At 36.9% G+C, this 15799-nt stretch overlaps 1 protein-coding gene across 1 annotated transcript in view; it reads left to right on the top strand.

The window, feature by feature from the left end:
- LOC132391221 (microtubule-associated tumor suppressor candidate 2-like) overlaps positions 1 to 15799 on the top strand; it is a 305375-nt gene that overhangs the window by 199518 nt on the left and 90058 nt on the right. Inside the window, exon 6 of the mRNA XM_059964130.1 lies at positions 8353 to 8570. Coding sequence (XP_059820113.1) covers positions 8353 to 8570 — 218 coding nt within the window. The remainder of the gene's footprint in view (positions 1 to 8352; positions 8571 to 15799) is intronic.

The following is a 15799-nucleotide window of genomic DNA, read 5'->3' as shown; positions in this document are numbered from 1 at the left end:
GTGTACAGTCCTTTTTTTATTTGTACTTCCATTGGAATATGCATTTGATGTAACTTCTCTGATTTGCATTTGTCTTTATATATTTTTAAATCAATAAAAAAGATTAAAAATGTAATGACAATATGGGTGCAATACTGCTTAGCGCTGTGATGTGAGGTTCAGCAGGGTCACAGCCTCGAAAGAAGCTCTTCCTGTGCCTGCTGGTGTGGGAGCGGAGGCTCCTGTAGCGCCTACTGGATGGGAGGAGAGTAAAAAGTCCATGGTTAGGGTGAGGTGCATCCTTGATAATACTTTTCGCCCTGCCCAGGCAGCGTTTATGCTCTTTCTGATGAATAATTAGCAAAACACCAAAGCTGGCAGGTAAGAACTTATGAAAGAAACTCTTCAAATAAATTGGTCAATGATGTAAATCATCCAGGAACAGTAAAAATTGTATTCCAGAAACATAGTATAATTCTAGATAATCTTTTTTAACCACAACCCTGATCTCAATTTCCAGAGATAAGTAGCAAAAGTTTTTGTTAAACTATGTTGCATTAGCCAAGCTATACAAAATTTCAGCTATTCCCACTTAGATGGGGTGGTACTTTAAATCCTTCCTTAATCTTTCTTGCAAAACCAGAATAATACAGGATGCAAGGAACTCTGAGATCCCATGATGTATTTCATGGCAACTCATGTACGTTTTTCAAACCAGTGGCAATTTAAGTTTCAAGTTTGAAGTTCACCAATCATTTCTGTAATCTCAATGACATTATTATTAATTAATTGTATAGTACTTTCATGATATTGCTCATTCAAATGTTCATCAACTGCTGAGATTACAAAAAGCTGGCACACACAATAGGTGTACCGTATTTTGTGGTTCAAAATCACCCTGTTTCTCTGCCAATTTCTTGTAATCATGTTGAACTTTTGCCCATATTAATAGGTCATTACAGGTAATGTATATCTAAATGGTAGAGAATTTAGTGAGTACTCACATAGCAAAATGTTTCTGATTTTCCACAATAAGAGGTTATTAGATAAAAACAGTAAATGGACAACTGGTGAAGAATCAACTTTTAGAAGTGAAAGCTATTTTATTAGAAATTATTTGCATCAAGTTCCTCTGGAAAATAATAATTCTTTTCATTTTGAATATTCAATCAAGGTAAAGGTAATATTGATCAAGGAACATAGATTATAAATAGAAAAGTTATTACCAAAATCCAAATACAATGGATTCCAGTTAAATAGGACACATTGGAACCTGTACATTTTGGTCCAATTAAATGGGTGCCCCAGTTACCTGAAGTTTCATGGAAAGTGTTTAAAAAAGACAATAAAAGTAATAAATTGAGTATTTAAATGAAATACAAACAAATTGGAACACTACCGATATTACTACAGTACAACTGTCTATTAGTTCCTAATAGTTATTAACGGAGGAATTAACCCAGTGTACACTGCCATGTTCTTTTGAGACTGTAAAAGTACAAAATCAGTGCAGGTACCGAGTGCAGATAATGGCCTTCCTACATGAAGTACTGTCAAAAGTCACTGCTTTTTAATTCCACCCAAATGAATAACATAGCACAAGCATATGCAACAGATGCCATTTTTAAAACTGTTCACTCTAATCACAATGCAGTGTTTAACAGCCACACAAGTGCACATGCTGAAGCAAGTTAGAAATTGTTGCATCCTTCAAATCTTCATTCTCATTGTAACATTCAAGATGATTGTCAATACTTTCAAATTCTTCATAGTTCCCAACTTGCTGAAGTAGTGAAATCATTTCATTTCCACTCTCTGCTGTTTCTGGCATCTCTAAGCCTGAAAGCTTGAAACGATAGTGAGCAAAACAGTTCTGAGTGATTTTACTGCTTGATTCTCACCTACTATCAGAGACTGCTTTTTGAGCACAAACACACACGACTGACACTATTTAAAAATTGCTCGCTCCAAGCACGGTGTGGAGTCTAACAGCCACACAAATGGACACGACTGACACAAGATAAAATATTCAGCAGAATGTCCCAATGTCCCAATGTCTGTTTAATGTCCCAATTAAACAGAATGGTGTCCTAAATAAATGAAGGAATTCTCGGATTTTTTTGTTGATTAATTATTTGGTCTTTAAGAGTTGCCCCAAATCCACTGTGTAGCCAATTCAAGAGTGACATTAGTAAGGTTATGATGGTAGAGCATCATATTAGAATGTGTAGTTAATTCAGAATAAGATTACCACAAAATACAGGAAGCTTATAAATTAACATATAGAATTAGCACATAATTGGGAAATGAATTTAACATGGATATGCAAAGTAGCACATTTTAGCATGAAGCAAAAGGAAATCATACAGTCCTTGCATGTTTTCTGATTTTCCAAACCAACTACCTTGACCCCAAAAGTAAAATTAGCAGTGACTAAGATCATGGGTACATGAGCTCCCCAGGTTTCATAGGGCCTGGCTTGCAGAAATTCAACTTCATGCAAATTTTCTTATAAATTCTTAGAGAATTTTTCAGGATAGAAAAATTATTTATAGAAATACAATTGTCATCAGGAGTTATGGAATAGCAGCTATTTATTTGATGTGACAACCAATCTTAAAAAGAAGTTTGTATGTAGCCTTCCCATTTTAAAAAAATATATAATTGCCTTAGAAGATTGTGGGTTCCTTTTCACAGTCGGAGGCCATCTGAGAAATTTGCTTTGGAAACTGACATGGCATTTTCTATTACTGATACTTATAAGATACTTTATCAAGCAATCTAACATTCATTGATAGCAATATTTTGGCTGTTGTAAGCTTGTCTGAAGTCCCACTGGATATGAAACATTCTCATTCTGTATCTTAGCAACTGTGGGCGGGAGTGGGAAGGGGGGAACACAATAAATAAATGTTCATGTTAATCAACACTCAGTGAAATTGTTCATTTATGACTTACAGAAGAAATTTGTTTACAAATAATTCTCAAGAATGGAATCTTACTGCCCAGGGCTGCCCATTCATTTTTAACTCTCGCATCTAGCAGGAGTTTATGAAAATAAAAAAACCAGAGATGGTGAAAATCTGAAATAAAAAATAAAGAAAAAGCCTAAAACACAAACGGATCAAATGACATCTGGGCAAAGAGAGATGGAATTAGTGTTTCATGTTAAAGAATCTTTGACGTGAAACATGGACTCTTTTCCTGGCCTGCTGAATATTTGAACCATTGGAGAAGGTTCCAAAGAGGTTCACTAGACTGATACGAGAGGTTGTAGGAATATGAATAGATTGGACAGGCTAGAGTGCCAGTCAACAAATTAGACAGATGTCTTCCAAATTCTGAAACATTTGAAAAGCAAAAAAAGCAAGATGGGAGCAATAAAACTAATGACCATGAATATAAAGTCCATTGGAATAATTGTATTAATAGAACAATTATACTATTAAACTCCATTGGAAGTCTACTCAGGAAGGGAAATCCACTACCTCAAAAATAAGAATTAGGGCAAAAATAATATGGCTGTATTTGTAGAGTCTATAGATGAACACGTGATAAAAATGCAGAGTTTGTTGGTGATCTTAATTAAACAGACGTGAGAAAAGACATTTGGAGAATAAACACCTTTTGGGATGAATGGTAGCTTCTGTGCCACAAATACATTATAACACTGGGATGACAACTGTGATTAACAATGGATACAGGAAATTTTGTAGTTTAAAACAGCTTTAATGTGCTGTGAAACTGTTCTTACAATAACTTTCTTAACTACTTGCTTGTAGCCATAGGGGAGTAATAACATACGATTGTATGGTTTTGAAAGGAAACACTTGTTTACATGCACTTAGCAGAAATATTGTTTAAGAGATATTGTAAATGGCAACAATGATATTGGACAATGAATTCAATGGGTGAAAGTTGACAAATTATCTCTCTGTTCAGAAATTGATAAATAAGCATGCCGGTGTCCATTGTAGCTCAATAAAACAGAAGACTATTACTGCAAGGAGTTGGCTCATTCAATTATAAGAAAAGTTGTTTTGAATTTCTTGCCTGTGTTTAGAAATTAAAATCATAATTGTTGTTCGTGCACCAACAGTGAAGTCAAAATTGTTCGTGAACTTTTCAATCCATAATAAAATATAAAACAGTAGAACACCGGAACAGGCCATTCAGCCCACAATGTTGTGCCGAACTAGCTAAAAAGCAAATCAAAATCTCCCAAACACTAATCCCTCCTACTTCCACCATGTCCTTATCCCTCCATCTTCTCTACATTCATGTGCCTATCCAAGCCGCTAATTATTTGCCTGTAACACTATACAAGGCAGCACACTCCAGGCATCCATGACTTTGAGTAAAAAAGTTACCCCTTACATGCCCTTTGAACGTACCCCTTTCACCTTCAATTCATGTCCTTTAGTATTAGACATTTCAGCCCTGGGAAACTGATAATCTGTCCACTCTATTTATGCCTCTCAGAATCTTGTAAACCTCTATCAGATCTCCCCTCAGCATCCGACACTCCAGAAGGAAACCCAAGTTTATTCAGCCTCTCGAGATAGTATATGGATTCTAAACCAGGCAGCATCCTGGTAAACACCTTCTACACCCTCTCCAAAGCCTCAACATCCTTCTGATAGTGGGGCGACCAGAATTGTACACAATACTACAGATGTGGCCTAACCAGAGTTTTATAACGTTTCAATGTAACCTCTTGACTTTTGAACTCAATGCCTTGACTAATAAAAGCAAGTATCCCATAAGCCTTCTTAACTGCCTTATTGACCTGCGTAGCCACTTTCAAGGAGCTACGAACTTGAACTACAGGATCTCTCTGCTCAGCAACACTGGCCTTATTAGGGTACTGTCTCCTTGCTTTGCCCTACTAAGATGCAAACCTCACACTTATCTGAGTTAAACTCCACCCGCCATTTCTCTGTCCCTATCTGCAACTGATCTATAATCGTGCTGTGTTCTTTTTCAGTCTTTTACACTATCCACAACTCCATCAATCATGGGATCATCCACAAACTTACCATCTACATTTTTATCCAGGTCATTTATATACATCACAGACTGCAGAGGTCCCAGCACAGATCCCTGAGGAACACCACTAATCACAGAGTTCCAGCTCAACTGTGTGGTTACCTGCTACCCTCGGCCTTCTGTGCTCAGGCCAGTTCTGTACCCAAGCAGCCAATTTGCCATGGATCCCATGCATCTTAATCTTCTGGATTAGCCTCCTATGAGGGACCTTGTCAAACGCCTTACTGAACTCCAGCGGATTGTTGCCCTCATTCTCCAATGCATAATGTCAGTAATTAGCTTTACTACTTCTTGAAAAGCAATACATGAGAGAGTTCAATGGGAGCTTTCACAGAAAAATACTCCATAGAAATTAGATCAACATTTGAATCAGATTTGGAAGTGTGTAAAGGGAAACTAAAAAGATTCAATTGCCAAAGTACTAAATTGAATCAGACCCCAAATGAAAACCTACAATGCAAAATTACCTAGTTTGAGGACTTCTATTTTCATACTGTAAATTGATTCAAGAGTAACAATGTTCATATAAAACTTGTACTTTTTCAATTCTACAAGCAAACCAATAAGCATCAGCCGCTATTGAGCAGAGGATACTTAGCATGGTAGGGCTTCCTAACCTTTCCTAACTACCAGGTTTTCAAGGTTCAGATTTATAAAACATTGATAACAGCCCTTTAGATCACATACTTCAATGTAATTGTGTTGAAATGGAGTTCAATTGGTGGTAATATGCACTTGTCAATAAAGGATGTTAATTTGAAATAAATGTTGACCTTTTGCAATTCTGTAAATTAACAAGAAAGAAATCAGTTACCAGAAGTAACTAAACAGCAGGCAACTCTAATGAGTTCAGGAGATGGGAATCTGAAGGTTATTTAGCATAGAGATCAGTCTCCAGTAAAGTACACAGAGATCAATATTAAGCTAGTTATTGCTCTCTACCTTTTTCAATGATTTGGATCAAGAAACCTCAACAAGTTCTTAAATGACAAAAGTATGCAAGTATTAAATGCTATAGAGAGACAAACTATAGGCTGATCTAAATGTTTTGAACAAATTGGACAGCATTTACTTGCAATCCTTGGAATCCAATGCTTGTTCAAATTATTGCATAAATTAAATCCACTCCATTAAGAAATCTAATAAAGAACAACAATGACATTTTAGCCTTCCTCTACATGTAATATTGTTATTGGAGGAATACAAGTATTCCTTTGAGCAAGTATCTTCACAAATTCTTGCATGAAATTATTTCTTGAAGATTTAATTTGCAATATGAAACAATGGTTGGAGGGAAGCTGATGAGAGAGAGATAGTTGTGTTACAGATGACAGAATGTAGGGGAGAGTGGTGGTGTGAGCTGAAGGAAAGAGATGTATTATATGTTTTATTTGGTGAGGACACATTAAGTACTGAATCTGTGGAATGCTGTTCCAGAGGCTGTGGTAGAAGCCAAGTCTGTGGCTATATTTAAGATGGAAACTGATAGTTTTCTGACTGGTCAGGGCATCAAAGGATATGGCAAGGTGTATGGGGTTGAGTAAGATCCAGGATCAGCCATGATAGAATGACAGAACAGACCAGATGGGCTGAATGGCCTAATTCTGTTCCAATGTCTTATTGACACTAAAAGAGTGAATCATGATTAACTTATTGTCTTATTTTAAGATTTAATTCTTAGTAAGAGGATGTTTTATTATTTCAGAATCTTAATGTAGTTTTAAGTGATAGATGTTCTTGATACAACACAATCAAATTCTTTACATCAGAAAATCTTCCAAGTTACACGTTTCTGCTTAAAAACAATGTTCCCCCACAACATGCCCTTTCGTAAATCAAAGGATACTCGTATTAAGATTTTCGGTCAAAGAAGTCTATAGCGTATTCTTGAAGCTAAAGGCAAGAAATCTCAGTCAAGTTTCCACACCATAAAGGGGAATATTTAAGTGAATTCTCCAGTCAGGAATAATGATCATACAGCAGACAGTTCTTGCTTTTTTTTTATCCCCCACCCCCGCATACTTTTTGGGCAAGAGAGGAGACAAGTTGACCTTTGGAATAAGTTGCAGTGGTCTGGTGATTTTTATTCAGTTTATGAGTAAGAACACAAATCTCTCATTCCCATGATCTGCTCTAGTTTCCACAAGTATTTAAAATGCACAGACTACTATTCTACAAGGTGCATTAAGATTGCAAATCTGGATTCTGTATATTAAAAACTATTGAAGTTAGTACTCAACAAGCAGAAAATCTAAGCAATTGTCTATTAATCATCATACTTCAATAATGTGATAGCTAACAGTGATAATGAGTACTAAGTTATATGTGTATATACATGTTTATAAAGAGCTTTTTATAGCTACCTTATGATTTTAGCATTAGCACATTGTAAAATCCATATGGAGTTGTTTAGGCCAGAGATAGAAAACCGTACTGTATACTAACATGACAATAGAAGATGCTGCAGTCATTTCTAAAAATATATTCATTTAACAATGTAGGCATCGCTGCCAAAGCCAGCAACACTGATTTCCCTTGAGAATGAGGTGGTGAGCGTACTCCATGAACTGTTGAACAGGGAGTGTTGTACTTACCAATCAAACTTCAGTGTTTTTTTTGGATTCGCAAAATTTGTATTGGGCTTTCTCATCAAAAGATGCAACCTGGTAAAGGACTGACTGTAAATCTAAGAGCAAATTTTTTAACAATTAATGCTAGCAGTGATAATCTGATACAAATTGAATCAAATCTCTGAGGATAAATGCACCTGTTTAAGTGTTAACCCTCATTCAAAGCATGATTCCTTCAGGTGACTTAATGCAAATTTATGATAAGCAAATAATTCTGAATATGAAGAATTCACAGAGGGCACAGTTACACTGTAAGAGATCTGAAGTACATTGACCCTTATTTCCACTTTGTAATATTAGCTTTGATGATGAGTCTGCCTATTCATGAGCTTAATCTACCCTGAATAACTAATCTAGTGAGTACTGCATTTAAATCACTTTTTTTCCTCTCTTCTTTCGATGGCCCTATCTTACTCTGCTGGATACTTGTATGTTGTACACTTTAAACAGACCATGACCAATGAAATTAATTACATCCTTTATTAAAGTGAATTCAGTTTTAATTATCACTGGCATTTAATCTTTTTAAATAGATGCAACTATTAATGAAGTTTTGTCCATGCAATCAATGCTGTATGGTACAGAATTTTTAAAAAGTGATCTTGCTTACAAACATTATACATAGGTTTGTTTTTTTAAACTTGATGAATGTCTTTGCCTCTAATCTCTAATGTTGGTTTCACCTCTCCCCAAGGACTCAGCAAATTAAAGCCTGCTCCAGCTGTTACAAGAAATGGATTTTCAGCAAAATTTGACCACCAGTCACGAGAATGTGAGCGCCAAACCATCCAGAGACTGAAGGAAAGATGTAGGGAACAGACCAGACAGCTCCAGTCTCTCCGTGAACAATTGAAACACGCTAGTCTTGGTATTGAGGTTCTTGCGATAACAACACAATACTTCCACCATAAAGTGAGTATATCACATATATAAAAGGCTTCCTGTCGTCCTTCTGTAGAAATTTCCCAAGCAATAGCAATTATTTTCATAAAAACAATTCTGGAGTTTAGAGTATTTTTTAAAATCTGTACACATATTAAGGCAGTCCTACTTGAGTTCAATGCTGACTGGTAACTCCTGTGATGCTGCTAGTACCAAACTGTATTTGTCTCTGCTGTCCCTTTCATCAGCTGCTTGGAGACAGGGAGCCTACTGCAGGGGCAACAGCTTGCTCTCCAAATCGTACCAACCCAGCTTGTGTATCACATAGACAGACATTGCTCAACATCAGTGGTCTACCACAAACAATGGAAAGTCTAAAAGGCATGAATTTAAGGGCAAAGTCTTACTAAAAATCTACGCCAATTTGGGCTTAAAGAATCTATTTTAACCGTAATTAGCAAAATGATTAGTTAGAAATAATGTTTATTACCTCCATTCCATAAAATTAAGAGTTAAGTGCCTTTAATACTGTTTGTTGTAAATTTACAATTGATTTTCAATAAAATCACCAGAGCAAAAATAAAATTTCTGATGTGATAGCTTCAAGGTGAAAATACTCGACTGCCAATGAGATTGCATCAAGTTCAATAAGTCTCCGGGACCGGACGAGATCTACCCCAGGCTATTGTGGGAGGCAAGGGAGGAGATTGCTGAGCCTCTGGCAATGATCTTTACATCATCAGTGGGGACAGAAGAGGTTCCAGAGGATTGGAGGGTTGCGGATTTTGTTCCAATATTCAAGAAAAGGAGTAGAGATAGGCCAGGAAATTATAAGCCAGTGAGTCTTACTTCAGTGGTTGGTAAGTTGATGGAGAAGATCCTGAGAGGCAGGATTTATGAATATTGGAGAGGCATAATATGATTAGGAATAGTTAGCATGGCTTCGTGATTTTTATAAATGACATGGATAAGGAAGTGGAGGGATTGGTTAGTAAATTTGCTGATGACACAAAGGTTGGGGGTGTTGTGGATAGTGCAGAGGGCTGTCAGAGGTTATAGCAGGACATTGATAGGATGCAAAACTGGGCTGAGAAGTGGCAGATGGAGTTAAACCCAGAAAAGTGTGAAGTGGTTCATTTTGGTAGGTCAAATATGATAGCAGAATATAGTATTAATGGTAAGACTCTTGGCAGTGTGAAAGTTCAGAGGGATCTTGGGGTCTGAGTCCATAGGACACTCAAAACTGCTGTACAGGTTGACTCTGTGGTTAAAAAGGCATTCAATGCATTGGCCTTCATCAATCGTGGAATTGAGTTTAAGAGCCAAGAGGTAATGTTACAGCTCTATAGGACCCCTGGTCAGACCCCACTTGGAGTACTGTGCTCATTTCTGGTTGCCTCACTACAGGAAGGATGTGGAAACCATAGAAAGAGTACAGAAGACATTTACAAGGATGTTGCCTGGAGTGGGGAGCATGCCTTATGAGAATAGGTTGAGTGAACTCGCCCTTTTCTCCTTGGAGCGACAGAGGATGAGAGGTGACCTGATAGAAGTGTATAAGAAGATGAGAGGCATTGATTGTGTGGATAGTCACAGGCTTTTTCCCAGGGATGAAATGGCTAGCATGAGAGGACACAGTTTTAAGGTGCTTGGAAGTAGATACAGAGGAGAGGTCAGGAGTAAGTTTTTAATGCAGAATGGTGAGTGAGTGGAATGGGCTGCCACTGATGGTGTTGGAGGCGGATATGATAGGGTCTTTTAAGAGACTTCTGGATGGGTACATGGAGCTTAGGAAAATAGAGGGCTATGGCTAACCCTAGGTAATTACTAAGTTAAGGACATGTTCGGCACAATTTTGTGTATTGTGCTGTAGGTTTTCTATGTTTCTATGAAGAAAATATACATTTTCAGCACTTCAATTTTCTATCATTTGAACTGTTGTATTTAGCTTTGGTCCAAATTTCCAAAGACCAAAATGTAAATAAACAAAATAGATTTGAAATTTAGTTACAGCCAAATTAGGAGGTGATTTGGATCCGAACTATGACTAGTAAAGCTGGAGGCAGAACCATGCCAATTTAGTTGCTCATATTTAGTTTTGAATAGCTGTAGGCAGCAAGTCTAAACCAAGAAAGAGATCAAATGTCCTGCAGAGAAAAGATTCTGGATATTGAGGGAGTAAAGTTAAGAACAGAGTATTGAGTGGCAAACAGTAAAGGAACATTGGCAGGATTTGATGAGTGGGTGACAGTGCCAGGCTTCAAGATACATAATAGGGAATCAAACAAATAAAACCTTATCACTCAGGTAGCTGACTCCATTGTGTCTTGGAAGAACACTGGTGTTGTTGCTGAATTCAGAAAGTACTGATGTCAAATGATTTAATCATAGAGTAGATGAGTTTTGTATGAAAAATTATGCTAATCATCTTACTGGGACTTCTGGTAAGATGAGGCCACGCTCAGACACGGCGGCTTCTATTGGGCGGCATTGTCTTTTTATACGTATTTGTTATGATTGCAAGGGCCCTGCTGGCCATTAAGAACTGCCAGTCTACCACATCAGCAAGTTGGCAATTGGCAGAGAAGGTGGAGGAGAAGGACTTGATGTGGTTGTGCAACTGCCTGCATGAGAGAGGCAGTGGTGAGTGAAGGCGGTTGCAGTTCAACAGCGAGTGATTGTCTTAGTCGCTTTTCTTGAGGTCACAAGACTTGGTTGGGTATTGGTAATGTGAAGTGCTGCAGTTCTGATTCAGTGTTTTATTGCTGAATGGCTGGGGTAGCTGAGAGGCCTCACTTGTAGTGAGGACTAGAACTCAAACCACAGTCACCGAAGAAGGAGGCATCAGTCGGTGCCTTCCAACAGAGGTGGTGTGATATGGCACCCATGCTGGAGTCAATGCTCCCCTCCTGTATTTGCTTGGCAGAAGATATTGTGTTTGGCTGCAGACCACTGCAACATTCATGGAATCAGGGACTTGGTTTTCTTGTGCGTGATTGTCTTTTGCTGCTGTCATATACGTGCTAGGAGCTCCCTGTGCCAAGTATGACTATAGGTACTGTGGTTTGTGCCTTGGCCTTGGAGTAACAGTGTTTCATGGGTATTCGTGGATGGATGAATGACAACTAAACTTGAACTTGAATTCATGCTACCTTCAGGTCTACTCCTCAGTAGTTCCAAATGGAAGATGTTATGCACTTCCACTGCAGAATGTGCTCATATACTGTATACACTTTCTCACTAAACTGTTTAGGCACTGATTTCACACCTCTAAAGTCAATGCAGTTCCAACTAATTCCCAAGGGGGGAAAAAAACACTTTTATTTGATGTGAGAAGATGAAATATTTATCTTTCATACCAGGGGTTTTCTCGCCTTCCTTCACGGTAGATTAGACTGACCCCAAAGTACAAGATGTTGTCATATCTACAGTATTTTCCTTATTAATAAGATAGATTCTATTATAATTTTTAATAGAATCTATCATTTTTGTTTAGTGGAATTTGTTCTAAATAAAACTTATAAATATAAATTGTTATTTCTTCAGATAAAATAATGATTTCAAAATTTATTGTTTATTATTAATTACTTAAAAACTAACAACATTTAGAAATATTTAGCCAGCCTAATTTATTATCTTCCTCAATCTGATATCCCAATCTTTATTTTGCTCAATAATGTGTTTACAATAGTAGGTGAAATTAATGCTTTTCTACTTCTTGGTATGTTGTCTGTTAAAACTTCTTCATTGTGACTGGCTGTTTATTATGCTTGATGATATTACTATTGCTGAAAGCTGGAACCCTCATTTAGCTGGCAACTGACAGCAACTGACATTGTGAAAGGTGTCACTTTGAATTCAGTGACCAAGCTCCTCAGAATTAACTCTGACTGCAAAATCCAAGTCTTTGTGGATTGCAAGTCCCAGGATGATGAGAGATTCACTGCTTCTGGACTTCCACCTAATTCCTATTTTTTTTAATATACATTAACATGAGGTTTAAAAATGTGCCTTTTTAAAACTACTTTAACTGATCAAGCTGTCGTGTGATTTAAATGAGAAGTAATAATTGTAAACTTAAGGACAATGGGTTTATTCTAACTTGCAATTAAGCTGTCCTAAGATGAAGCATTTCTTAAATAATCAAGGTAATTTATTTCATGTCATAAATTATTCACTCTTTAAAGTTTATCTTTGTGTCTGTAGGTCTTTATGTTGTCATCATCAATTTACAGAAATACACCATCCAATTTCAGTGTTCTAAATATGTCTGGTTTTCATTTGGAGTGTTTTATTCTGCCAAATAATCATGATATTCTCCATTATTTTAGGCAGATTCTAAATGAGAGGTAAGCTATTTACAAGAAAGCCAAGCCTCAAGTGTTTCCTGCTCCTCACAAGAAGCTTGTCTGGAATCCTGTACTAACCTAACACTACACATAATGGGTACTGTATTGTGTACACATGGGTACAGAGGGCACTGCTGAGATATTGAATGATCTGCTTTTGCCATGGAAGGGGGTGTTTACAAGTAAAAGCAAAGAAGGAGATAGTCGAAACATTAGGTACATTAAGATGAAACAAAGCCTAGGAATTTGAGAGAAACATTGGACGAAATTTCAAGGGCATTGACCATCATCTGTCAATGTTGTTTGGATGTGGGATCAGCACTTTGGGACTAAAGAGATGGCAATGTTATTCCCTCATTCATGATGAGCCCAGTGAAAAAAAGACGTTTTTGAAACACTGGTCCAGTACAGCATTTGTAGGTACCTGGAAGAAAAAGGATGAATTAACGCAAGTCAATACAGATGTATTCAAGACTAATCATGTTCATCTCATACAAAAGAATTTTCTGATGAACGAGTGAATAGATTTGATACTAAATTGATACTAATAGATACTAAATTGACATTTAGTAGGTCTTTGTTAATGTGCCATATAACAGCCTTTTCAGCAAAGCTGAATCACAGGGCATGAAAGGGACATTAAGAGCATAGGTTTGAAGTTGAGTAAGTAACAGACAGCAGCAGTTGGAGGTGAATAGTTGTGTTTGAACAACAGAAACTGAAATGTAGCTTTCCCCAATAATCAAAGTTGGGGCTTTTATTTTTTTAATCCAACCCCCTCTCCTTGGGAGTATAGGCTACAATCTCTGAACTTGTGGATGACAAAGTTTGGCTGTACTGTGAAATGCAAAGAAAATAAGAATAGATTTCAGCAGGATATACACAGACTGGTTGAGTGGCCAAATACGTTATCTGGCAGATAAAGATTATTGTGAAAATATATGAAGTGATACAGTTTGGTAAAAAGAGGGAAATAAACAAATGGTATCTGTGCTGAAATCATTGAAAGTGGCAGTTGAGAAAGTGTTAATAAAGCATAGAGAATATATAAATGGCTTTGATGCAGACATAAAAAATATGTGCTAACTTTGCTTCAGTAGTATAGGCCATTGACCAAATCACAAATAGAGAAGAGTGTACAGTATTGGTTTCTTTATGGACAGACAGGTATAAGTACACAAAGTAGTTCAGACAAGATTTACCAGAATAATGCCTGAAAAAAACAAGTAGTATTAAAGGAACAGGACAGGCTTCAGTATTCAGATTCTAGAAAAGTGGGAGATGACTTAATTGCAGTGAGATGTTTTGATAGAGTGGATATTCTGCAGATGTTTCCTTTTGCTGTGAGAATTTAGAACTATGCTCAATTAAGTTCAAAGGGCAATGGTTAACTCCAGCTCCCAATTTGTTTTGTGATGGTCTAGCATTACTCCAGCACCTTACACAACATTAGGATAATAAAAATGTCCTATCATCCCGGAAATACCTTTGAAGTGCTGGTGCAATGCAGGGAACTTGGCAGTTAATTTTTTCACAGCCAAACAGTGGCAGGATTGTCTGGATGTTATTATGTTGTTAAGGGAAGACTTTGGTCAGGTGTGAGGGTTATCTCCCCAATGCTTTCTAAAATAACATAATAATAGCTTTAATGTCCACCTGAGAGAACAGATAGGGTCTCGTTTTAGTGAATCATCTGAAGGGTGGCACTCTGTGAGTAGAACAGTGCAGTTGTCTGTCAATACTGCACTGAACAACTAGCCTGGATTTTGCATTGAATCTGTGGAGTTACATCATGGCCTTCAGAACTGGAGGCAGGAGTGCCAGCACCTGATCCAAGACTGGCACACAACACAGACATAACACAATTATCCTTGTAATTAGGGATAAATATATTTAAAATCCTTGCAGGGCCAAACAATTATAAACTTTATCAGGTTTTGAATGCCTATTGTGCCACCTGCTGTTTTTCAATGTAATTACACACAAATTGTTTTGTTTTACTGAATGGTGATTTATTTATATTTTGTTGTATAATTATACTGCAAGATAATTAATTTAAAAATATGATCAAAATAAACAGATTAATTCTGTTGATGAGCTGTTCAGAAAAGAAGTAATATTTTATAGTGGGAATATTCACTAATTTACTTAATTCCCACTATTAACATATCTTCTTTTCCAAATAGCCCATCAACAGAATTAATCTGCTACCAAGATGTCCAAAAATCCCTTATTTCTTCTCAGAATTCCTTCCTTCAATATTATATTTTGATCTAGACAAAGTATACTTTGCTTGATCTCTGCGTGACATTTGTAATTTTGGAAGAGCACACTTCCACTTTGATCTTTACTCTTCACTGGTAAAATCAATCAGTAAAGCTGACCCTGATAAGAACCTTTTCAACAACAGTGAGGTGGTGTTGCAGTAAAGCAAGAGAAATCTTTACAAGATTAGTCACCAAAAATGTCTTCAGTGTCTTTAACAGTGTGCTTCCATTTCCTAGTCAGCTTGGAAGAAATCACATCTAATTACATGCCATCATGTTCTGTTGTCTGTTTGTCCTTCACCACTTTGATTAAATGGAATTACTGAGGAGGCACTGTTGCTAGAGAATATTTTTAAAAATAATTTTAATCAACTTACTCTATTAAGTTCTTTAGTTCATTCTCTCATACTTTTATTTGAATTTTGAATGTCAGAGGCACTTAACACCCTGATCACTTTGATGACTGACAAAGCTGGACTGGGATATGCCAGCCAGGATATGTCTATCATATGCAGGTAAATTTGGCAGGGTGCTGATGATAGGTGGTCCGCTCACGTGAACAAAATGCATACATTTTATTCATGCTTTTTATTGTAAAGTTGAAATATGTTTTTATTTTGCGAATGCAGTATGCTACAAAGTA

The sequence above is a fragment of the Hypanus sabinus genome, chromosome 3 (assembly GCF_030144855.1).
Source record: "Hypanus sabinus isolate sHypSab1 chromosome 3, sHypSab1.hap1, whole genome shotgun sequence".
Taxonomy (NCBI): domain Eukaryota; kingdom Metazoa; phylum Chordata; class Chondrichthyes; order Myliobatiformes; family Dasyatidae; genus Hypanus; species Hypanus sabinus.
The sequence above is the reverse complement of the archived record's forward strand: the minus strand, read 5'-3'. Positions and strand labels throughout refer to the sequence as shown.